This window comes from Anticarsia gemmatalis, chromosome 3, assembly GCF_050436995.1.
Source record: "Anticarsia gemmatalis isolate Benzon Research Colony breed Stoneville strain chromosome 3, ilAntGemm2 primary, whole genome shotgun sequence".
In the NCBI taxonomy this organism is placed as follows: domain Eukaryota; kingdom Metazoa; phylum Arthropoda; class Insecta; order Lepidoptera; family Erebidae; genus Anticarsia; species Anticarsia gemmatalis.
The window spans coordinates 1690127-1716014 of NC_134747.1; the positions used below are offsets into that span (position 1 = coordinate 1690127).

At 35.2% G+C, this 25888-nt stretch overlaps 1 protein-coding gene across 1 annotated transcript; it reads left to right on the plus strand.

Annotated features, from left to right (window-relative positions):
- Positions 1 to 2740: 2740 nt before the first annotated feature.
- Positions 2741 to 25701, plus strand: LOC142987184 (uncharacterized). Its single transcript, XM_076135769.1, has 6 exons — positions 2741 to 3031; positions 20960 to 23410; positions 23747 to 23944; positions 24439 to 24580; positions 24909 to 25121; positions 25441 to 25701. Exons 1-6 carry the CDS (start codon positions 2969 to 2971, stop codon positions 25527 to 25529), a joined length of 3156 nt encoding a protein of 1051 aa, XP_075991884.1. The 5' UTR covers positions 2741 to 2968; the 3' UTR covers positions 25530 to 25701.
- Positions 25702 to 25888: the final 187 nt, after the last annotated feature.

Sequence of the window (25888 nt, forward strand, 5' to 3'; positions counted from 1 at the left end):
ATTATAAGCGTAGATTTACATTAAAATGGCAATGGCAAGCAGTGAAACAGCATATAGCATATCCTGCGGCCGCCATCTCGAGGGTTCGGGACCGGGGACAAGGGTGACAACCCCCACAAACTTGAACTTAAGCTTTCATGACCTTCCTACGCGTGAAAAATAAAATCGCGTTCTGAAAAACGAAATCCTAAAGGTAACTTTTCAATGAACTCACTATAATATTTCGTAGAACACTCCACGAGTGGCTAATCCCCCACAACATTACACACATAACCGAGCAGTGAATTACATGGAACACTTACAACACACAACACAATGCTATCTTAAATGGTGCACATCGTACAATTAGTGCATCGTTGGATGTGCTCTACGCTATGGGGTTACAGAACATTAACGTACAGAGGAAAAGTTGTACATTTTATGTATTCTTTAGCAGTGTTGCAGGAACTGTAAAAGGCTATAGGGCTTCTTTGTCGTCTGAATTAAGCAAGTTTTAGCTGTACAATCATCAGTAAGTAATGTTTTTGTCAAATTGTGTTTAACGTAAAAGTGACCGATTTAAACGAAATTATCAGAATGAGAGCTTTTTACTAAATTTGATCAGCGCCTCTAACGGGCGTCGTAGAAACTATTTTGTATTATGCAGTTCATTTTAAAATGTCAAACTCTTGTACAAGAAATCGAGTACCGACTGGAGAGAATCGCGCTACTGTACACAGTATTTAACAATAATAATTGACTTATTAAACTTTGGCATATAGTGCAATTTTTGACTCTACATGTCATAAGTTCACGCGGCACAGTACCTAAGCACTCACTCGCTCATATGTAAGCGTTCTCCAACATCACAGTATTTAGTTCACAACTGTACGGTTTTACCATAACGACTTGTTTCCATTGTGTTCATGCAACATTACTGCTTACAACACTGATATTTCGACCGATTAATGATTTTACCATAAGATTTCGTGATGCCATCGCTTTGTGGCGAAATTACGATGAAAGGGCTTGATTGTTTTAATTTGGCTTTGTTTAGATCTTCATTAAACAAATATCTGGCATTATTAAGTACTTTATGAAATTGATTTGACTTTAGTCACAAAATATAGTGTTTAATTCTCGTACGTTCGATTTTATTTTCTAATTAAGATCGAACTTAAGCAACATGAGTGATTGAGCCATAAAAATGTTCTCTGATTTTATAATATTTTTTGTATTGCTTATAAGCTGAAGGATAAAATCCTTCTTAATTAACGATTATTGTTAACCGGTATAGCTAACACAAATTCCATTGCGCTAATTACGCTTTGTTATTGTTAAGCGAAAGTTATTGATTAATTAGGTCCTTAATTTATCAAATCAGTGGTAGGCCTAGGTATCTAGCTTTACATAATCAGAAAGATTGGTATGTAAGGTCAAATAAATAATGTGTAATACATAGTCATTGTTTAAACATAGCAACAAATAATGAGACATGATAAATTATAAGCCATTAATTTTATCTAATTAGAAAGTTAAAATACAGAAAGGGGTAAACCCAATATTACGTTTTTTTTACAGTGAATTTAGGAACGTCTAAATTCATATTATGTTCCGATCGAATACTCATGTTTGACATTAACAAGTGCACTGTAGAAATATGACTTTTTAAGTACCTACTTTTTTTCTACTGATCGTCTTGTTTGCTCTGACTAGTTATACAGTGTATTGTCTTTTTGACACATATGCAGTTTTAAAATTGATTAAAACACTGTATTACTAATCAGAGCTTACAGGAGGTTTATTAGTAAGACTGCAAAACTAACCTTTTTTAACACAAGGTTAATAAATCCTTACGGGCGAACCGCGAGTTATGTATTGCTGACACTAAAAAAAACATGCTGGCCTTTTTTTTTGGCGTGGATGGAGGACCTTAAAATAACACCAGTACCCAGTAAAACTAACCTATAAGTGCTTAGTTAATGGTATTATTTACATATGTCAAGTAGAAATGTGAAAATTATCGTAGAAATAGACATCTTACGAAGTTTTCACTAGTTAAATAGTCGAAGAACTTGACAGCGTAATTACATAGTATTATTATGACTAGTAAAACAACAGTAAATTTTCGATATAGGCTGGACACTTCTAACATTTATTTACATATAATTTTTAAGATTTTTTTTTAAAGATTTTTTTTTATTATCTGTGAAAAACGTTACAATTTTCTTCGTATAAAGGTAGGCAAGTATTTCAATTTAAACATCGAACACCAGCCCTTACTATAAAAAATGACACTTTGTTTACGATATCAAAATCACGGAAATCTCAAAAACTTTGGAGTTTCAAAGTTGAACTTGTTTTAAAGTGAAGTTGCATATCTCGGATAGCTAGTGAGTGTTACAAAAGTGTGCCTATAAAATTACTGTTGCGTGTCCATCTTCTATAAGAAAAATAATTAAAGAATGACCTTGCCATTTACTCTAGAAATGTGAAAGAGATGCCACAATTTCGACATGCCGGCGAGATATTACAACACTGCATAAAACATCTGCACTGGTAGGCCATTTTAAATTAACAGTCAATAACATATCTTTATTGTCATTTTCCGCAATACGTCGACCCAGAAAATATTATAAAATTTATGCAACATTCAATTAACATCCCGCGAAGACGACTGTTTTATTTCTCATCGGTGATGTGATGGATCCTTTCGAAACGAGTAGGGGGTTCAAGAGTAGGGGGTGGTAAAACGGACAGGTGCGAGCCGCTCGCGTTATTGCCGTGCCGACTGCCGCAGCGCGCGTCTGCCGCGAACTCCCCCGACCGACTGTTCAAGTGACATTTCACATTTAACCGCCGAATTCTTTTTTTTTAATCGAGTTCATAGTGACGTGCAGTGATTTTTTTTCGTGGCAAAGGAAACACTCTGACAGGATAGTGGTGTGTTGTGTGATGATACTCAGCCGCTCTGGTATTTGAGAGCAGTATGAGGAGCTTTTGTCAGTTATTGTTGTTGGCGCACGCGGTCTGCGCCATCACCGGACCGAGAGTAAGTACAATCTCTTTGAACTTTGACATAAGAGCCAACTTTCCTTTGTAAATGTTTATGAATTAATTGCGTAACCGCGTCGCTTTTGAATGGTTAAATATGCGTTAGTTAGAAAACATTTACATAAGATTAAAAAAGAATAAATTGATAGATATGAAAACGTAGAGTTATACGTATTTAAATACTTAATTTCTTTTCTATGGTGCAATAAATTATGGAAAGTGATTCTAAGAAATTTGAAATGATAGAAAAATGTGATGTTTATCCACAAATAGCTCGTGTTCTTCAGTGGTCCGGAAGAAAGCGGCGGATAATTACGCGACGATATCGAATTTTGCGTGTTTGTGTGGATTATTTATTAACCTAGATGCATTCTTACACAGTGGTTGGCCACGCATAGGCATTTTCATTCCTTTCAACGTTGTATATAAGAAAACTATAGCTTGTAAAACATAATTGGTAGGCATAAAAACAGCCGGTGTTTTTCTATGTCAGATTTTTTATTTATTTTTAGAAGAGATTTAAGAAGAATTATTAATTTAATTTAAAGTATAAATACGGGAAATTGCTTGACTGAGGGAAATTCGTTTACCTATCTTTTTTCCTTAGCTAAATTGGCATAGATTTGAATAGTTTTTGAATTCAAACTAAAGTCCAAATCATACTTAGAGCTTACTAGACATATTCTTCACGTATAAATAAATCTTTTGTAAGGTCTTGCTGTACGAATAAAAATGCGATGTACACACAATACATTTAGATGCAACATTTTATTATTTGTACCTCCGTGTGTAAAATAATAAAATAGCAGTAAACAGTTTAATTAATAACAATTAAGTCGTAAATTATTGAGGAAATTGGTCCATATTTCAGTGTAACAACGCGTTTTTCACGATTATGTATGATTTATAGTACTTTAACGATTGGACTGAAAACACTTCCGATAGGACTTCTGATTGATAGACACAGTAAGGAAGTATGTTCCTACTGAAACATGAAAAAGTCAGTATATATTTACAATAAATAGTTAATTAAATACACTTGAGGAGCTCGTGGTTTAGATAACAACAGCCGCGCGGTTGATCTCTGAGGTTAAGCTACACTTGCCGAGGTTGTTCTGTGGATGGGTGACCATTTTATACATATCGAGGTCTTCCTGGTTCGGAGCACTTTAAATTATGGGTCCCGGCTGTCATTTTCGAAGATCTTTGACAGTCGTTAACAGTAGTCAGAAGCTTGTAAGTCTGACAACCAGTCTTACCGAAGGGTATAGTGTTATGAATACTGGTATCCAGCTGCTGCTTTCGATGGAGACTGGAAGCCGACTAAAACCTAGTTGGAAGAAAGGCTAGGCTGATAATAAATTTAATACATTCATCCATTATTAAAATTATTATAAATACGAAAATTAATTCTGCCTGTCTTCAACGCTTTGTCAAATGGCCAAACCGATTTATTGTACGTTAATTGTTTATATGATATATACTGGTGAAGGCGACATTTTTTGATATTATTTATTGAATGCGTGCGTAAGTTAGATGATTTATTAATTTTCTTTGTTAAATACTTACTTAGATATTGTAACATGCCCATTAATCAATATGTTAATGACTGCTGGTAACAAATACGTATCGTCCACAATTTTTTAAAGATTTTTTTGAGTATAATGAGTCCTGAAGCAGCAGTCCAGAGAGGTAAAATCAAAGCCTAAGCTCTCCCTGATTTTGGGAGGACACAATTGCCTAGGAGGAGGCAGTTACGGTTATTTTTTTAAATAATATCAACTATAACTTTTTAATACACTTCCTATTTTTTACGATTAAACTGAATGTTTTATCTTATCCTGCGAAACTTAATAAAATATTGTCCTATAAGAACTCTATGTAAAAAGAAAGTAGTATTTAAAATCAAATGAATAATTATTATTTTCCGTATTTCCATTGTACTACCAAAACTTGACACGAATTTCTTAAAAAGCCGTATTTAACCAAAGCATTGAACCCATAGAGTTATTTCTATAGAAAACATCTAGTCTATGGGATGAGAGAATCATAAACAATACAGAATAATTTAATTAAAGGTTAAAAAGTGTTGCAACATATACCTTAACTCTCGCGTTGAAACAATGTAGAAAACCTTAAAACATTACCGTATCATGACATGGGATTTTTGTAGCTATTAGTAGAGCATTAACATCGCGAAAATACACACCTTTTAATTAGGCTGATAACAATAAGTTATATTATGTTCTTGCCTTTAATTATGTAGGAAATGAAGGTTAATATCAACTGTTTGTATGCTATCTAACGTAGTTTCAGAAATACTAATAGCTATAGCGCAAATTTCGAGAGCAGCTAAACCAATTTAGCTAATCATTTTTTTATGATAATATTTCTTGAAGTACTTACGAGCATAATTTTTATCAAATATGTTTTGAGGTACCACATCACAAACATCACAACTTTAGGTGTTACTGGAGGGAAGGGTTCCGGGAGGGCAAAACAATTGAGTGACGTTATTAGGCGGTTCGTCTGGTCAGCTAGTATTATTTAAAAATTACAGATAAATCATAAAACTATCTCCATACGTAATAGAGCTCAATAATTCTATGATTAACTGAATATCACATCACACATGACAATGACACAAATCATCAACACTCATGACACTTCATCTCGTATTTCAAATTACGATGTCAACCCGGCGCATCTATGCTAAACAATTCACGTAATGCGAGAAAAAACTACCTTAACACGAATTATTGAGTTCTCTAATTGGCATTTACGAGGTTCTAAATATGATGCTTATCGGCTATCGACTAAGTTAAGGTGAAAGGTGACAGAAAATACAGATTTTGTGTGTACTTTGATATGCCGATAGATAACTAAAAATGAGAATAATTTCATTGAAAAAATGTTCAAGGTGACTGTAGTATTACGAGGATGACATGGTCACTTCTATTGTGTAAATAAAATAAAGATTTAAATAAATAAAACTATCTGCAATGCATTAAGGCAGAATAAGAGAAGTAGGAATGTTGCTTATAAGAGAACCAAAGGACGCCATCGTTGTTAGAAGATCACAGAAGATAACAATAGGTAAATGACCTTTCGACAGTCCTTCTAAGACATACATACATTACCTACTATAAAGCCTATTTTAACAAGGTCTTTACTCCAAATACGCAACGAAAATGCACAATTAACGTATCATCGTATAACATCGTCGCGTGCAGTATCAACTATCGAAATATCAGCCACATTTGATATGAATTAATGAAATCGTAACTGATCACGTAATTTTCTAGAAAACATCACATTGCTCATCTGAAACAGTGAATGAACTAATTAATCATTCAATTCAATGATTGTTTGATTTATTTTTGATAGTGATTGAGAAAGTTTGGCCATTTTGGTGCGATATGAATAGTCGCGTACGCAAGGAGATTGTAATATTTTAGCTAGGTAGATAGGTATCTTCGTTACTAGATTACATAATTGTAGGATTTTTGACAGGAAATATTTAGGGAAGCTGTGAAAAGCAACTAAATTGTCGGGACTTTTGTTTCAAGTTGGTTGCTTAGCAGTCGAAAAACTGCGACTTAAAAGTATTTTCAGATTTGTTTTATTTAATACTGTGTTATTAGCAGAAGTAGGCATAAAGCTAGAATTGTGGCGATCCTAGTAGTTGAACATGAAAATACAAAATTATCCTTCAAATTAATTTAAATCGACATAAATTGCAATACACAGTGTTTATTTAAATTGAACAATGCATCTTCGCTCCTTATCTGATGAACAGTGGCGTGTATCAATGTAGAAGTCAATAAACTAATAATACGCATGATTTCCTTCGCACCCCGTCATTAAAACTGTATTTGTATTCTTATGTTGACGTTGACGTTGCTGTGCATGTTCTTAAAATTGAAAAGAAAGCATTTAATTGCAAGATATCCGACGATCGTGCTTGAATTGCGAGATTACTTAACGGAAAAAATTATGGAAAGATTTTCCATAGATTTTGTCCAATGGACATACGGTTCGTCGTAATGTGAAAATTTACTGTAATATAACGATGGCCGTTAAAAATGTTGTAAGTCTTTACGCCACGATCTAAATCAAGATTGAGATGCAACCAAATTGCTAGTCCTGCTAATATTATCCATGTCAAATTTTCTTAGGATAAATTATTGTATGTTTGTTACTGTCTCGCAAAAGAACCACTAAGTGATTTTTAATAAAAATTGGCACACATAATTTACAACTTGGATGAACAATAAATATGAACATTTGGGCTCAATTTCACTTCGAAAAATCTTCCTACATTGACGGAATTGTGTGGCAGAAGTTAGTACAAAATAAAAGGAAAAAAAATATCCCACGTAATACGTAACATATGAGATAATTTCTCTCACATTACATGTCGCTTCACGTTACTGATATTGTAAGTGGATACTACCTTTCTCTCAGAGGCTGCATTCCGTGATGTAAGACACACCTTGCTAAATGCAGATGTGTTTGACCGGATGTTTAAAATTATTGAGTCAACAAAGACTGAAATTGGCAAGAGCCTTTTATTTCGGAAATGTATGTACCTAGGACTTTTGGCATAATATATATATCTTTAGATACGTAGATTTATTCATTTATTTATTATGGTACACGAAGCGAAAAGTATTTTAAACAATTTATTATAAAAACATTACATTTAATACTGTCACCAATAAAGCTTCCTACAATGAATTGCACTCAACGACAATAAAAGTTAACAAAACTTAAAAATTTATATTGAATATACCTGAAATATAACTGAAGAAAAAAACTGCTATTATTATCCCATCTTTTCTGAATTTTATTACTGTGAGATGTTAGACAAATAGCATAGCTGTGTACTAAAGAATAGCATTGCTGTTTTTCAAACTCTACCCATTCTGCTCTATCTATGTATTAAAACAGTCAATTTTCCCGAACAAAAAATCAGAAACACTCGTAATATTTATAAAAATTAAAAATTATGCTTAGATGTCGTGACTAATGAACTGTCAACATAAATTAAAACATGTCAAAACAATCTAATCTTTTATTTTGTTGAAAGTATCGTGAGACACGAACATTTAAAAAGTCACATGAGTTGTCATACAAGTCTAGCTTTAGGTGATCTAGGTCGTGTATTAAGTAAGCTAAATTTGTAGATATTTTTTGCTGAAATTAATAAACTTTGCCATTTATTTAAGGTAACACGGCTTGTTAAAAACAGAGGAAAGTAAGTGGAGTAGGCAATAATATAACGGTCTATGAGCAAATTGAAAAATATATTAAATGACGTTTTCTGATTATCGTGTTTACGTATTTGTCAAATTTTATTTCTATTTTATTTATCTACCCACATATTATATTTTTAAGTCTATGTAATTATGGGACACATTACCAACATCAACCTAAAATCCAAGTTTTTATGTGAATATGTACAGTACCTATAGGGTAAGCAAAAACAAAAGCCAAGTGAAATATTCTAGCAAATCATAGGCAGACAACTATTTCCCTAACAAACTGTCATCAGTATTTTCATTCCCGCCAACTTTAATGTTGTTAATTAAAATGCAGAAAGCATTCATAGGAAACAATTACTTAAACAAAATTACCTTACACGTACATTTAATTAATTCAAATCAAGTTAATTGACGTAATTTATGCAAGAGTTCGTTTTGAATAAGAATGGCGCCTTGAACTTAAACCATAGAGTTTATAGACCACTGATGTAATGTAGAAAGCAAAGGTATTATGTTTTACGGCCAATATGATGTTTAAAAGAGATAAATTATGTTTAATCTGTTACAATGATGGCAATTGTCTATGTTCTTTGTTTTATAACAGCCTCTTACATTGTGATTTGAAGATGTTAAAGGGTTTGCGAAACATTACAATATGTGTTACATAGGATTTCAAAACGCCGTAAGCAAAATTTGTTTTTAATTTATCTGACTTTTATCCAATGGTGTAAGTCTGAATTTCTTAAATTATTACAGCGGAGATTAGTTGCGGTTTAAATTATAGGTACTTGTTAATTTCGCAACAGTTAATTGGATAGCAAGATAAGAAGATTGCATGAAAGTTATTTATGGCCGTATATGTCTATGGTAACTATCAATTCTATTAAAAGGGAAAGTATGATCAGCTGACAAAACGGATAAAAATAAAAAAAAGTTCTTTGATTAGTTTAAGACAGATTTAATAGATATTTTAATTGCTGTCTTCTGCCCGCGTCTTCGCCCACCTGGAATGATAGCTCATGTTAAAAAGAGCTCAAGTTAACCCAGCTATAACATGTGTTAATTTGCCAAATTGCATTAATCTTATCCATTTACTAGCTGACCCGTGCAACTTCGCTTGCGTCACCGAAGAGAGAATGGGTCAAAATTTTCCCCGTTTTTGTAACATTTTTCGTCGCTACTCCGCTCCTAATAGCCGTAGCGTAATGCTATATAGCCTACAGCCTTCCTCGATAAATGGACTATCTAACACTGAAAGAATCTTTGAAATCGCGTTCAAACAAACAAACAAACAATCAAACAAACAAACTCTTCAGCTTTATAATATTAGTATAGATTTGTTTCTATACCAAACATTCACGTCTAGTACGACTCTTATTTTTAATGCGACAATCATAAGATATAATGGGGGCATCATAACATCTTCATAGGAACTGACATTATTGAGATCATTATGTAAGTCGATAGAAATAATGCCTGCTTGAACAAGCTCAGTACAGTAATGACACCGATCATTTGGAAATAAGAGGATTTTAAACAGTTCTACATTATTGTTTAGTCATAATGTAGGTCAAATATTGACACTCAGGATTAGTAAAGAAAAACTTTTTGCCTATTGGATTAGAGAGCGAGATTCGTATGAAGAAATAACTGATTATTTTGAGTTCATTCTGTTTTCACCAATAGATGGAGTGCATCTCGAGGATGGTTATAGTGTATCACATGTTCAAGTTAACCCGTTTTAAAACGTTTGATCACTCACACACAATCACTCGTTTTCAGCAGAAGACAAAAAGCAACCAACGAGAACAAAAAACGTAATTTTAACAATGGTAAACAATATTTCTATGTTTTCTTTATATTTTTAAACTAAAATCAGTACAAATACAATACAAATAACTTAATGAATGAGCTAATTATCGTATACGTTGCGTGTGTCAAACTGGCAACTTTCACCAGAGATGCGCCCGCTGAGCGTCGTTGACGCTGATAATGCAGCAGATAATATCATAATGACGCTTAATGCCGCTTGTAGGTCGCTAGAGTAATGGAAAATTGATTTTACTATGTCAGGAAACCTGTTTAGAGTGTAATAACGTTTTTAAACTCTCGCGACTAGCACTCGCGACTAGCAAACGTCGGGCAACAAATAAGGTATCCTAACCTTTAAATTTGCAATCTATACTAGTATAATAAAGCTGAAGAGTTTGTTTGTTTGTTTGTTTGTTTGAACGCGCTAATCTCAGGAACTACTGGTCCGATTTGAAAAATTTTCAGGGTTAGATAGCCCATTTATCGAGGAAGGCTATAGGCTATATAACATCACGCTACGGTCATTAGGAGCGGAGTAGCAACGAAAAATGTTACAAAAACGGGGAAAATTTTGACCCATTCTCTTAGGTGACGCAAGCGAAGTTGCGCGGGTCAGCTAGTCGCGTATAAGACCCGTTGCATTATAATATTGGAGTGTAATACTTGGATAATATACACAGATAACATCAAATCTCCTCTTATAAGGGTAGGTAGACATCAGAACATTCAGACGTGTCGTTTCGGAATCCCCAGAGAACCCTTACAAACTTCATTCACACTCATACACCTTGTCATTCAGGACCGCCGGTTAATTTAGATATTGAATGAATATAAGTCGATTGAGGTCAAAGTTGGATAGTCCTGTAAGATGTCCGTGCTTTGGAAGGCAAAGAAAACATTATTGCAGTCCTACTTTTGTCTAGACTATCAATTTCTTTTTCGTATACGCACATATATAGAACAGTCTAGGGTAGAAAAAAGTACGGGGCAAGCATGTTCCGCGTAGTTGGTATTCTTGTAAAATGTGTGACACAAAATATTATCAAATATTCACACAAAAGAAGTGACTGAAAGTAGAGCGTGCATTATGATATAATCACGAAAGATAAAAAAGAAAACACAGTCAACGAACCGAGGAATATTTTAAAGTAAATTATACTCACACAAACAAGTCACGTGTGTTACGTGTCTCCAATAATACCGGCCACATCACGAGCTGTCTAGACGTGATGTAGTTTATAATGGCATAATGCAATTCGGGTGGGTATTTGGGCGGTTCCATTAAAACTAGCCAATCACGCAAGTATATTTTATTCCGTCATCCCCATCCCTATGAATCAGTGTCTTCATTGCACAAAGACCCTACAAAGGTCACGTAAAGACGACGTTTTTACATAGGCTAAGAGGCACGAAGGTCTACGACCCCCCATTTCATACTCTGAACATTGACAAAAAAAAATAGACCCAAAAAAACTGGGTTACTTCTTAACCCAGGATCCTAGAACTCTACCTGTTTGATGGCACATCTCATGACGCAAACAGGCACAACACGACGATACCATTATATCACAATACATAACCCACTTAGAATTATGTATCAATCTTCACAAAATTGCCATCCAAAAGCTGCAATTTTATCCATTTCTTAACAATTGCTTCATTTAAAGTTGTCCGATTACAAAATACGATTCGAACGTTATTATTGAATGAGATCAAAATGGTAAGACCCAATTTTGTTGAGATTAAAAAACCGCAGCTTTGATTATGGTCGTGAAAAAAATCTAGTCTATGCCGTTAGATGGCTTGAGCAATTTTTAGCTGGTTAGAACAATACACGCCATTTATGGTTCTTTTATCTTTTATCTTTTACATAATACAAGTTAAATAGGTATAACTGCATTTCAAAATAACATAATGTGAAAAAATATTTTAGTACAGTTCAAAGTAGGTCAGAGTTCTAAATATCGATACTAAAAGTTATATAAATATGTATGTTATCGTTTTTTGGTCTTTGCTCCCAAGAGAACAAAATTTAATGTTTTACTTTATGTAGAAGAAGGATATGTTTAAAAAATAATCAAAGCCTCATGTTGTTACAATCTGAAAAAATATTGAAAGTTTTAACAAGTCGATTGTACACCGTTCATACAACATAGACAAAAGGACGGATATTTTTAATTTCAAATACAATAATATTTAAAAAAACGTACACTGTTATGTCTATGACATGGTCTATTGTTACATTGTAGTTGGCACAATGTTTTAGCAATCCATGTTGTTAGAAGAATGACTATGTTTTTATACTTTTTATCATAATATTGGAAGATTACGATTACCTTTGTCCACTCGCTATAAAGAATGAGTAGGTAAAACTGATTATTATTTCCAATAGACAATGAAATATCATATCTTTGGTCTCTGCCTACCCCTATGTGAAGAGGGCGTGATTTTGTGTCTGTACGTACATCGAAATATTTATTTTAATATTACCGCTATAGTCTAACAACTTAGTAGCGAGCTTTGGCATGTTCATTTGTCTAGATGTAAATTAATAATTCAATTAATACCCAAAATAAAGTATTAACATCAATTAGACCACCGTCAGCTGCATAATTCTACGGGTCCTGATGTTTTAAATTTTTGTTTTTGTATCCTCCGCCAGTCGTGACCCTTACATACAAGACTCTCTACCAAGTTGTACTGTTAGTCTGGTATCAAAATGGTAATTTGTTTTTACAAAAAGGAGGGTGTTCTCAATTCGCCGCGATTATTTTATTCTGCAACATCTCAAAATCATTTGCAATCAAAACACTAATTATGAAATTACTTAAGCGTATAATATTTATAATTAACTGTGTAATAGATAAGTAACAGGATTTTGAAAACAAATGTTTTTATTTGAAGATTGTGACACCAGAGTTTAGCGCATTTCGCCATTATTGCCAAAATACTATGCAAGATTTAAATATTTGTAGAAAATATACATAAGAAACGAATAAGCAGAGTTTATTTATAACATTATTGTAATACTAGCAGACCCGCGCAGCTTCGCTCACTATTGTTTTTAGTTTTTCTCTCCTTCAATTTTTTTTCCGGGTCTCAAAGACAATTTCACAAAAAACAAAAAGTTGAATTGGTTGAGACGCTCTTACATTTTGGGCTTAGGAACATATTTATGTAAGTATCTGTATAACATTAGCTTACTGGGCCGGCTTCGTCCCGGTATTATACAATTTTATCCCGTCAATTCCATTCTCGTGGGAATTTTGATTCCTTCAATCCCATACAAACCTTGCCCGGCAATTACAAATTAAAACAAGAATTATCCAATTCCTTTTTATTATTATACATTTCGGTTATTCATTTTTATTTATATAGATTCAGTTGCAAAAGTGCGAATTCGTTTGCGTAAGTCAGGAGTTCGATATCATCTTGCATTTCGACTTCTCTTTACGCAATTTCAGCTGCGATGTTGCATTCATTGGGCTATTTCCATTGCCGTCACCGTAAATAGTCTGCGATGAATCAGTATTCCAATTAGTAATGTCCAGTTCCTTATTTGTGCATTTCGATGTGAATGCTCTGTCGTAAATCGTATGATATTTATTGCTAATGAGGTATCGTGTTCCTATTGGGTGTGTTAGCGTATATTAGGTTCTAATTACAGTTGTATACGGTTATTAGGTAGTCATGAGCCTATAGAAGAGCAAGATTTATTTGAAATCCGTATTTAAAAACCAGCCATTTTTTATTTCATCGTCATAAGGAAATTAAACTATACCACTTAAAGTATCCGAAAATTTTGTTCAAATTATTGTTAGAAACTATAAAAAGTGTTGGCAGGAAAACAGAGAAAATGGCGGGAGAACCGCGACATAGTTTTTTTTTTATTCATAGACTTTAAGTGAACAAAAAACTATTCGAGATATTCTTGACTTATTCAAAGAAATTCCCGCGCTGTTTTTTTCATTATCAAAAACCTAGAATAACTAAATCAATCAATCAGAAATCAATAGCAACGTCAATTTTCCTCTCGATTCTCAAATTCATCGATTAACTAATAATATTAAAAATATAGTATCTCACGAACATCGCACTTTCACTCTCGAACAAGTTCTGGAGCTTTCTGTTTCGTACCATTGTCGGAGGTCGCCGACATTCTCGGCAGTAATTACATAAATTATGTTGTTGTGTGTAACATAAGATCCGTTTGTTTTTTCGTGAAATGTAGACGTTTTTGAGTAAATACAACTGTTAAGTTAAGTGTTTCTGTGTGTTTTAATATGAGATAAAATGTTTTTTACTTCAATCGAATCTAATAAGAGAATACGATTGTAAATGTATTTTTCTGAGTAAGGCAATTTATTGAGATAGATAATGATAAAAAAGATAAAAGATATTTATTTCGCGTAAAAAAGGTTTGATTCTAAAATATTTTTGTGCATGGTGATTTACAAAATCAGCTCATATTCCGTCTGTGTGACTAGTTCATTGTGTCAATTATTAACACTCGATTCTGTTTTTAATTTACTTTTAATTTGCCGTAATTAAGAAATGTAAGTAATAACTTACAGGAAAAAAATCTCATAACATGTACCAAGACATGTCGAAAAGTTTTACTTCATTATTTTTTGTACAGAAACCTCTTTTTCTAAAACTTAATTGTATCACTTATGAAACTGGGTTGGTCTAAAATAAATTAGTTGTCACCGGTGACCGGATTTCTTAACTTCAATATAATAACTTGTGAAATACATGTCTCTAATTATTGTGTGAAAAATATATTCTATACCGTAGTTCATTACGTTTTTTTTATAACAAAAAAAAACATGTAATTAACTCGTTTAATGTGCATTAGAAAACTAGGCATTGGTGTCCTAATACATAGGTATACGACATACGTTGTCGATGTTTTGGTTTAAGTGAAAAATTCAATTCGTTTTGAATCAATTAAAACCATACAGGTTTAAATGTATGTTAGAAGAAAATGTGGGCTTCCTTAATATTTCTGAATACTGAAGTTTGTGGTTCGATTAAAAAATAACTGCATTTGGTCATTTGTAAACCGTGACTTCTCATAAATAAAAAGTAAAAAAATATAAAATCCTTTACGAGAGTTACTCTTACAGTACTCCATATAGAAATTGTCACGGTTAGTTGATTTAATTACTATTTTTATAGGCAATAAAATTAAAAAATCTTAATTCACTCATTTACATAATTACTACATAGACTTTTCGTAATCATTTTTTATCATATAGCTCTGAACAAGACATGAAACTAGACTTGTTTTTACATGTTTAACTAAATATAAACGTGATATTATTTTACCAACTTTCTTTTCCTTTTATAATCACAAACTGAATCGTAATGCATAAATGATAACTGCATGTTTGGCGCAGTACTTAGTTAACGTGATCAAAGCGCCGCGTGTGGTGGGTTCGATTCTCCCCCTAAAGAGGACAAGCTACTGTTCTAATCCTGGTTGTTAATTTATCGATATAAGTATGTATTTAGAAGTATGGAATCTCTGCTTAGTTTGGAATCAGATACCCGTGTCTGAATGATTTTTACAGTGATAGTTATTATTTTAATTTCCTAACACTACATAAATGTTTTGATTAAATTTAGCCAGGGTTTAGGATGCTTGGCGAAACCCCTATCAAATTGCGGCAAAAGCCCCGTGCCCAGCATTGATAAACTAACTGGTATTCTTTTCCTTGAATACTAATTTCTGAAGACATTTTCAAAAAGAGGAATGAGTGTAAAGTCGTAAAGACCATAGATATAAATGGCTGTACCTACTGAGTGTAAGGTCCTAAAGACTATAGACTACCTACAAGAACACTAAAATAAATCTAGACAGTAAGTATGCGTGAGAGGTGTCGCATTACAACACACAGAAAGTAAACTTTCCTCGTTTTGTGGAAACGTCGCCATTGTTATTCACACTCAGTGCTTACTGCTCTCTTTGTGATAAACTTTAATTTTAATGAAGCGAAAGTTTGACAGGACTGGACTGTTTATGAAGCTCTGTTATTTTCATGCCGAACCTATTAACCTGAGGGTAGGATACCTTTTTAGTCAGAAAACTAATTTGACGAATAATTTTACCATTATAAACAGCTTCTGCGCACGGTGAAACACGTTAACTTTTGAATCCAGGAATTAAATGAGTATCTACGTTTTAAGAAATTTTAACTAATTTAATTGATACAATTTTGAGTTAGTACGGGATAACAAAATGATTTCTTTGATCATTTTTCTTATGCGTGTTATTTACTTATTTCTATTATCAAATCACCCTAAATTTTGAATATTACACACTATTACACTTATATAAGGCAACACCTGTAAGATACATGTAAGATACAAGATTGTGAGATGATCGGAGAATCAGTGACCATCGTGAAATTTTCATCTTCCATTACCAGAATTACTTGTTCCTAATTCTTTTTCCGCTTATTGTGCTAAGTCTTCAAGTCTTTTGTATCAGCCATTTATTCCTCAAGCTAATTATGAAGACGACAAGCTGTCAGCACCTCCAAAGATCTATTAAACTGATAATGTCGTCGACTTGTAAATTGTAAAACATCGTGGAAAGTTCAAGATGTATTGCTGTTATTGAGCTAACTTTATTGCTATCAGATATCGTTGTTGGCGGCTAAATGATTTAATGAAAGAGAAGAAAAAACGTGATTTATTTAGGTACATACTCGGTTGCGTTGACATTGCAGTGTAACTTAGCTCCTTTGTAGTTTCATATAGTTAGTAAATAGTCGGAAATAAAGTGGTTTAAATAAAAATGCAAATCTTTCTTCTACAGTTTACAGGATAAGCTTTATTATTTGTTCAAATTTTCCTTTGTTTTGGTGAAATTTAGTATTTCTTTATATCATAGATTGATGGGATAAGATTTTTTCTAGGTAGTAACCTCAAGAGACTAAATTAAAAGTAGTATAGTAGAAGTTTCTGAATACCATTCCTTCTGAGTTTTATCCCGGATTGGTCAGGCCAAATATTGGGATAGGATTAGCAGTCCAAAGTTTGTAACAAGTCCATAGTATCTGCTTTCAAACAGACATATTTAAATATAAAAAATGCGAATCTGTGATATTCAAATGACCTTATTCAGTATTCTTCATTAAGCTCAAACTTCCTCACCAGACGGAGACGCAAAAGTGCAAGTAATCATTAGCAATGCAAATAGTAGGCTCGTCCAATTTCACCGTGATGACGTCACGTGTCGTGTTCACACTTGACACCTCACACTGTGGCGGGTCGATGATCTTAGTAAATGAGATGTGATAGATGCTCACAACCTTTAATTCGGTTTTCATTTTATTGATTATTTTTGTGGGTCCCGACTGTCATTTACGAAGATCTAGCAGCCGTTATCAGTAATCAGAAGTTTGAAAGTCTGACAACCAACCTTACCGAAGGGTATTGTGTTATAATCCAGGTAACTGGGTTGTGGAGGTCCAATAGACAGTCGCTCCGTGTAAAATACTGGTCAGCTGCATCCCGTGAGGCTGGAAGCCGACTCCAACATAATTGGAAGAAAGGCTGGGCTGAGTTTTGTAATTTTATTATAAATGCAAGAATGTAATATCAGTAGTATGAATAAATATTTGGATGTGCGTTACCTACTCTTTCATGCATAAATGGCATACTTATCTCTGATATTCAAATTACCTTATTTAGTATTCCTTACCCAGAGAAATCATTTTACGCGAACGAGTTCTCGGCCAGTAGCATTTTTTATTAATACCATAATTACGTCTATAGATATACTCGAGGGCAGAGTAGTATGAAATACACACACTTTTTATAATTAAAATCAATGTTTTATTTCCAAACTCTGGACTAGCATTATAAAATTCCGACCCGAGAATAGAACCTCAGAAAGCAGCAGTCTTATTCACCACCGTTTGGGCTTAATACACAATTTCTAGATTTTAATGTACCTAGTTTACCATATGTGTGTAAATCAAAGTTTGTCGACCCGCGAGTCGTTAACATGCATTATTCGTTATTGTATAATCATTTTCACCGGCCGTCTTGTATTCTGTTAACACGATGAACTTTCTTAAATGGTTTTTAATATGATAATGATGATTGTGGAGATTTGACGCATGAAAGATGAAAGTGATTTGTAGGCACGTGTGTGAAGAATTACAAAACAGAGGGGGTTAAAACGTAGATTAAATAATTTGTGTCTTAAATAGCAAAACCATGAAACAAATTTAAAAGCACGGACACTTGAAATCGTAGAAGAGGTAATCTCCAAAACCGAGCAATGAGAGAATAAAGAAGTTACCTATCTTTCATGACAATCGGTAGGTAAGGTGCAGGGCAGTCTTCTAGCAGTCCTAGTCGATCCCTTCCCTTTGATATTTACATGAAAACAGACTTCTGACTAGTAATAGTATTGTTTTGTGCTTAGCATTAAATGCTTTAGCTGTTTAACGATGCAGAACGATGGTCTTTGTAACTATTTTATAGACTAAATAACTGCTCTTTTTATACGTTCAAGTAAGTAATACAAACACATTTTTTTCTGGTTGACTTATTGGAAATACTGAGTCTACTACTACTAAATTAAGTATTACTTAATCATAATATTTCTTATCGCCGGGTTCTTAAAGAAACACGTATGTAATATTTTAAGTAGCGTGAATAGCCGACGCATTTTCTTTAACATGTAAATAAAGTCACGTGACATATAAAAAAACACTAGTTGACCACGAAACAACAATCTCTACCCACTTATTTTTTTCTTTTTGCATACATTCATATAAAACGAAATCAAATATATTTTCAGAACCAAAAACACACAATACAACAAAGATACAGAAAATGCAAAAATATTTTTTTCATACGGTTCTAAACACTGACAGCTAACGTCATTTTTCCCGCGTACAATTTTCTTTTTCATAACAATGCACGAGCGTTCATCATTCTGCCAGGAGCATCGCATCTCGCGCGGATTCGCCTGTCCGTGACGCATCGGCCACAAGAAAGCGCATTCTTGAGCACATCGCTCCACTAGTTAACGCGTCATTTACCCGACATATTACTAAATATTCGTTTCAGTCTTACGTATTTGCTGTAACATGCGAAAATATCTTCTCTTTCAGGATAAACACTAATATTATGTAGTAAAAGTCCAATTATAGGTTCTATAATATGAGCTCGTTATCAAGCTAAAATTAAAACAATGATTAGAATTAAATACGTATATTTATTTATTTAGGACGGTATTTTCTTCCTACCTTTTTTCGCAGTTGTCACTCCGGGGGACAATGTTAGCGGGGACAACTGGGAATATATCTTGACAACCAACAAAGTATGTACACCAGGAATCAGTACATAATAGGATACATTCATAAAAACTTAAACTTAGTGTTACCTAGATTAAAGGCTGCCACGGCACGCAACGTATTTTTACAATAGATCAAAGCAGATCGTGAATATCTCTCGCTTCTTACTAACAAAATACGATTTTATCTTTCACACCTTTTCACCAATTTCTATGACTGCTGACTCAGCGAATAAAGGTATTATATTAAGTTGGTACCTACTGCTAGTCAATTGGCGCGAAAGTAGTTGTCAATCCGAGATTTATGGTAGTGACGTAACCTCCGGTTTGCATAGACAAAGAAACTAGTGTGAATAGAAATAGGCACCTTTAGAAATTGAGCCATTTGAGGCTTATTGTAATTATTGTATTCGTTTCCTAGTTTCGTAAGTTTCTTGGGCTCTGAAACTATTACATAAACTGTCCTGTGTTATTTATAACGTTTAGACAGTTGTTGTGACTTATTAGCGTTGTTTAACGGACCACTGCCGGGAAAGGAGTTTAGTTAGAATGAGCAATCAGTATGGTACATATAGTAAATCACGCCTTGTATGAATAATGGCAGGCAGAGAGTAAAGAAAAAACGACACTTGCTACGATAAAAATCTGGTATTACTCTTTGGAAATATTATAAAGGTACACTAGCTATTTGCGTATGTACATTACTGGGAATAGTTTGTTGTAATTTCCAAAGATCTTTGACAGTTATTAACAGTAGTCAGAAACTTGAAAGTCTGACAACCTGTCTTATCGAAGGTAACTGGGTTGTGGAGGTCAATAGACAGTCACTCCATGTAAAATACTGGTTTCCAGCTGCATCTGGTGAGACTAGACTAACTCCAACATGGTTGGAAGAAAGACTATGCTAATGCTGGCTGGGAATACGCAATACGGCAATACGGCATTTATCATATTGAAAACCAATAAATATGGTTGAAATATTAATTTTCTCATATAAATTACATAGCGAAATAAGCCTATTCAATTTTGAAACGCTTCGCATTCTGCATAAATTAACTTGACAACCTTATTTATGCAACTTTTCTCACCGGTTAGGTAACTTAGACGACTGAATTGTTTCTAAATGTATACGTAAATAGTTTCTAGTGTTTATTACTTAGTTTCTTCAAACAAAAACTGTAATATAATAAAAAGTTTTACACATTTTTAAGCAAACAAGCGTGCAATTGATTTCATAACGACACTTCCGCATCATAGATTCTTGACGTAACTTTTTTATTGTGGTTATGACAATAGACAATCAAATTAATAGTTTTAAACTCAAAAGTGACTATGTAATTTTATGGCTAATTGGAAGTATGTAACCATAAAAATGTTTTATTAAAAAAACTAAGACTCCAATAAACTTAGTATTATTTTATAAAATTTTTCTACTAATTTTTTTCGTCGTATCACATCTGTCTCTCCGTATTTAAAATAAAATGGCTTCACAAATCATTAATTAATATTTTTGTTATTGTTTCAGGTAGAGAATGACTTCGATAGACGAAGACAGGCGTCCCTACCGCATCCCGGATTTACCGAGCACCAAACGAGATTCGGCCTAAGTTCTCCCCTTCAAAGCTTCCAGCCCCAGCCTGGAGTAGTCACCAGTCCCACACCGACCGTCCAGTTTCAACAGTCCCTCTTCCCGCAACAACAACAAGCTCAACAACAGTCATACGTCCCACAGTTCAACAACCATATCCCAGCCATCCCCAACAACTTGCCAATTCAGAATAACAACTTGCCAATTCAGAACAACAACTTGCCATTACAAAATACCAACTTCCAATTCAACCCGCAAGCGAGTGTTCACACACCTGTGCTGCAGAACAACTTCCAACAACAGCAAAATATAAGGCAGATCCCTCAACAGACACAGAACATACTCCCTCAGACTATTCCTACTCTGCCAACCTATCAGAATGGAATCCCGATACAGCAGAGTCCTCCTACCTTCCAGTCTATCCCTTCAAGTCCTATCAGCTTGACTCAGCAAACGCCTACACAACAAGCTTTCTTGCCAACCGTAGCTACCCAGAGTCAGCCTATCAACCAAGCCATCAACCAACCTATCTTCAGTCAGCCAAATCCTATTACTATCCAGCCAGCTCCAAATCTAGGTCCTCAGAACTTCAACTTGAACAACGCTCAACTCCCATTCCAACCAAACTTAGGCCAAGCTCCAATTTTCTCCAACGGACAGTCGTCCCAAATCCAAGACTTGCTAGAGCGTCAGTCGAAGGAAAATTTGGAGAAATTGAAGGAGCTTCAAGAGAGAGCTCGTATTATCCAGAAGCATCAGGAATTCGTGCAGAAACAACAACAAAAACAGCAAGAGAAAGTGGAAAAGTTACACGAAGAGTTTGTGAAGAAACAAGCTACGAAAACGATTCCTAATTATTCGACTACCGAAAGTTACGAAGACTACTGGAGAGGCAATGTGGAAAGACGCAGGCCGATTCTTCCTCACGAGACAAATCTGTTCAGAAAAGCTATCGAGCTGTATGAGAGAGATCACCCAACTACTACGACTACGACAACGACCACTACTACCACGACAACTACCCCTAAGCCTCCCCCACCGACCCCCAGATACAGACCTCGACCTAAGCCTAAGACAAGGAACCCTCCCCAAGACAGGAATAAGCAGAAACTGTACAACGAAATCAAGAGCCTTCTGCAAGAAAGCGAGACCAATGGATTTGACGACAGTCTAAGAGCTAAAAGTGCAGAGTTATTGAAGAAACCCGACATTTTGAAACAACTAAAGGTCGCTCTCGCTGAGAATCCGGAAGACTTCAACGAAAAGAACTTTTCCTCTAGGGAGATCTCGCTCAATGGCCAGAAGTTCGAAGTCATTAGAACAACCAATCCTAATCTGATTCCTAAAGGAGCCATCACTGCTGACGGTTCAAACTTAGCTCAAATCATGGCTGCTGCTCATCATGAATCACAAAAAGAAATCACTTCGATTGAAGACCTTACTAAAGGCATCTTACCACCTGGAGCCAACTTCGAACTCATCAAACAAGCGGAGAACGGTAAACTTGAAGAGGTCAAAGCTCCGAATGAGATTCAAAATAAAAAGAAGGTAACGTTCGTATTCTTGGAAGAGCAAGAAGATGGATCATTCAAAGTCAAGGGTGTGAAAGCTAACGGTCAACAAACTGAGGAAGGACCTGAAGTCGAGAATATTTTGAACAAGATCAAGAACGGTGAGATTCAGCTGCCTGGACAGACGAAGATCTCGAACGCAATCTTCAGTTCGACTACAGCCAGACCTACAACAGAAACGACTGACTACATCGCGGCGTCTTCTCATGCTCCCCCGAGCTACTCCACATTTGTCAGTACCTCTAACCATGGAACTACTGGTCATACGATCCCTGTTACGCACACAACACCAGCGCCAACTTACCAAAGCTCTATCCAGTCTACTCGCAGCACACAAGCACACACTCAAACCCACTTCCCATCTACCATCATCGGATCAAGTACAGAGCGTTACATCACGAAATCCAGTACTCCTTCCATCGAATACACATCAAGGAACAGCATCAGTCAGACACCAAGAATAACCTTCCCAAGTTCCACTCTATCTACTATTATCAACACCACTCCGTTCCGTTCCTCTGAAAAAGACCTGGTCGTGATTGGATCCAGTACCATTGCTCCAAGTATCGGTGAAGGTAGCACAGCAAGGCAAGTTCAATCAGGAACTCCGGGATTAGTGGACATTCTGAAGGAAAATGGTCTATTTGCGACGGCGAAGTATCTTCGTCAATCGGGTCTGGATACTATTCTCAATGAGACTGGTCCGTACACCATCTTTGTGCCCACTGACAAGGCGTTCAGGACTCTGTTGGTGCAGCTCGGAGGTCCGGATAAGGCTGAAGAGAAGTTCCGTGACAACCCAAGACTGCTGAGTGGAGTAAGTAGAATTTGAATTTATCATACCGCCTTAAATAAGTAATCTCAATAATCGAAATTTGCCTTTGTGAGCAGCAGTACTCAGATAACAAACTCATGGGTTCGATTCTCGGATCGCGAAGATTATTTATTTTCCACGTTACCCAGAGTTTGGTAAAACACCTATATTGCTACCAATAATGTGTGGGACTAACATTATGATAACAGCAATAAGCAGACATTTGTTGCCTCTCTTTTAGGCTAGATGACGAAAGACTTTTTTTCTAACATTAACATTATGTACTTACCATATCATCTATTTTTCACATCCAATAGCTCTACACTGTTTCTATTTCAGCTGTTGCTCCATCACGTGATCCCCGGTGCGTTTGACATCGCCTCCTTACAAGACGAGATGACTGGCGTGTCTCTAGCTGGCACACAACTAAGAGTGAACCAGTACGACATGCATGATGCGGAGTGGAACGAGGTCCGCGTCACTACCATCAATGGTGCCAGGGTACTTGATGATAAGAAGGACATTCATATACCACAGGTAAGAAGCAAGTACTACCTAGGTAGTTCTAATAATTGTCATTAGGAATTCACGAAACACAAATTGTTGTTAGTTTAGAATGAAGAGGTAATGGAAAACCGCATGGAACGTTTTGGTTAGAAGCGCTGCTGTAATAACCTGTGTTCGTAGTAAGTCCCTAGGTACAAAACTTAAGAACAGCATAAGAATAGGCTGACTTTATCTACTGTTATTCAAATCATAAATATTTAAATACTTAATTGTTTTTAACTTTTAACCTCGGCATCATTAAAATATGAAAGGATATCGCCCATATGGATAATAATATATTTTAAAATTAAACGTTTTTGTACTTAACCTACTAACGAGATACGAAAGGACAATTGGGTGTTCAATCCATCCTCATCAAACATGTCATTAATCGCCGAGCCAGGATCTAAAACTATACCTTGGAACTATCTGAACGTTCTATCAATAACTTTACTAAGTTTCACCTCACTTGCCGTGCTCCACAGGGCATAGCGCATGCAGTAGATCGTGTAATGTTCCCGCTACCCGTCGGCGACCTGGTCCAGACCCTGCAGGCTGACAGAGACCGAAGATTCACCACCTTCCTCAAGGCAGTACACGCTAGTGGCTTCGCGGAGACGCTGGCCGGTGAGTTATTGTTAAATGCCTGACAAAATTGTTAGAGCAATGGTACGATTTGCAATTTAGGTAAAGATATATTTTTAGTAGGCGCTTGAACATTGATGTAAGGTTAGTAGGGTAGCATTGATAATGTAACAATTACGACTTCTTACAATACACATGAATTTTGCAATGACGTAAATACCTATTACTATATATTTATACGTTCTGAGGTCTTATGTATGTACCTTATTTGAAAACCGTTCCTTATACTTACGTAAGGTTTTCTTAAAGTTGCTGAGCTTATCCAAAAGCATAGTTTACTTAATATAATTTTAACTTTTAAATCTTCCAGAAAGCAAAACCTACACGGTATTCGCGCCAACGGACGCGGCGTTCGCTCGCCTCCCCGCGGCAGATCTCGCGCGGTTTTCCGACAAGGCGGGAGCGAGGGCTCTAGTCGCTAGGCATGTGCTGCCCGGCACCTTGTACAGCGCGGGAATGAGGTATTACCAGCTCAGAAACTCCATGGAAGACGCTAAACCTTTGACGCTGCAGAAGAGCTCGGGTAAGTTGATAGATAGCTAACTTATTATTTACGTAGTTTTGTAAGAAAAACGTTGTGACGTTGGAGTTTGAGAACGGCTCTATCAAAATAAAAGGGAATAAAATTGTAACATGAGAACGGAAGATGGGAATAGATTTTCATTTAGAGAAATCTGTAGCTCAAAACGGATAATAGTTGTTTTCTTTAAATACTATCAGTCCGTTTAAAGACGATTACCAACATTTAGCTATGTTTTATCAACCGCATAAGGCGAAATAATTCTTAGTACTCTTGTTTTATTTCATATCTAGTTATTTTAAATGAATAAATTTGTTCCCAGGTCGTATCAAAGTAAACAACGGACAAGTAGTGACCCACAACATCCCGGCGACGAACGGTGTGATCCACGCGGTGGACGCGGTGCTGTGAGAGCGCGCACTTGGCTTCAATGAAGCCCGCGCCACGCACAGTCCTCCCCCCTCCCACACCCCCCAACATTACATTAAGACTGTAAATAACGCTAGGCTAAGATAATAATTTATATACGCGTGTTAGATTTTTGTAAATAAAGTTTTTTAATGGTGTAAAATATTATGAAGAATGTTTTGTCTTTACTTATTTACTTTATAGTGAAATTAACCTCAACCCTGCACATATTGTAGATGAGGGACTGATTGTTTCTTGTGTTACTTATTACATTATTGTATTGATATTATCCCGAAAAGCCTACATTGCTGATATTATTTTACATTCTATTAAAAAAATGTCCTATTTTTGGACTAATAATA

Bases quoted from the DNA above. Each gene is read 5' to 3' on its own strand.
- LOC142987184 (XM_076135769.1), top strand. From the start codon at position 2,969: ATGAGGAGCTTTTGTCAGTTATTGTTGTTGGCGCACGCGGTCTGCGCC. The intron at 23,945-24,438 runs GTAAGAAGCAAG...CGTGCTCCACAG, and splicing joins AGGACATTCATATACCACAG to GGCATAGCGCATGCAGTAGA. The intron at 24,581-24,908 runs GTGAGTTATTGT...TAAATCTTCCAG, and splicing joins CTTCGCGGAGACGCTGGCCG to AAAGCAAAACCTACACGGTA.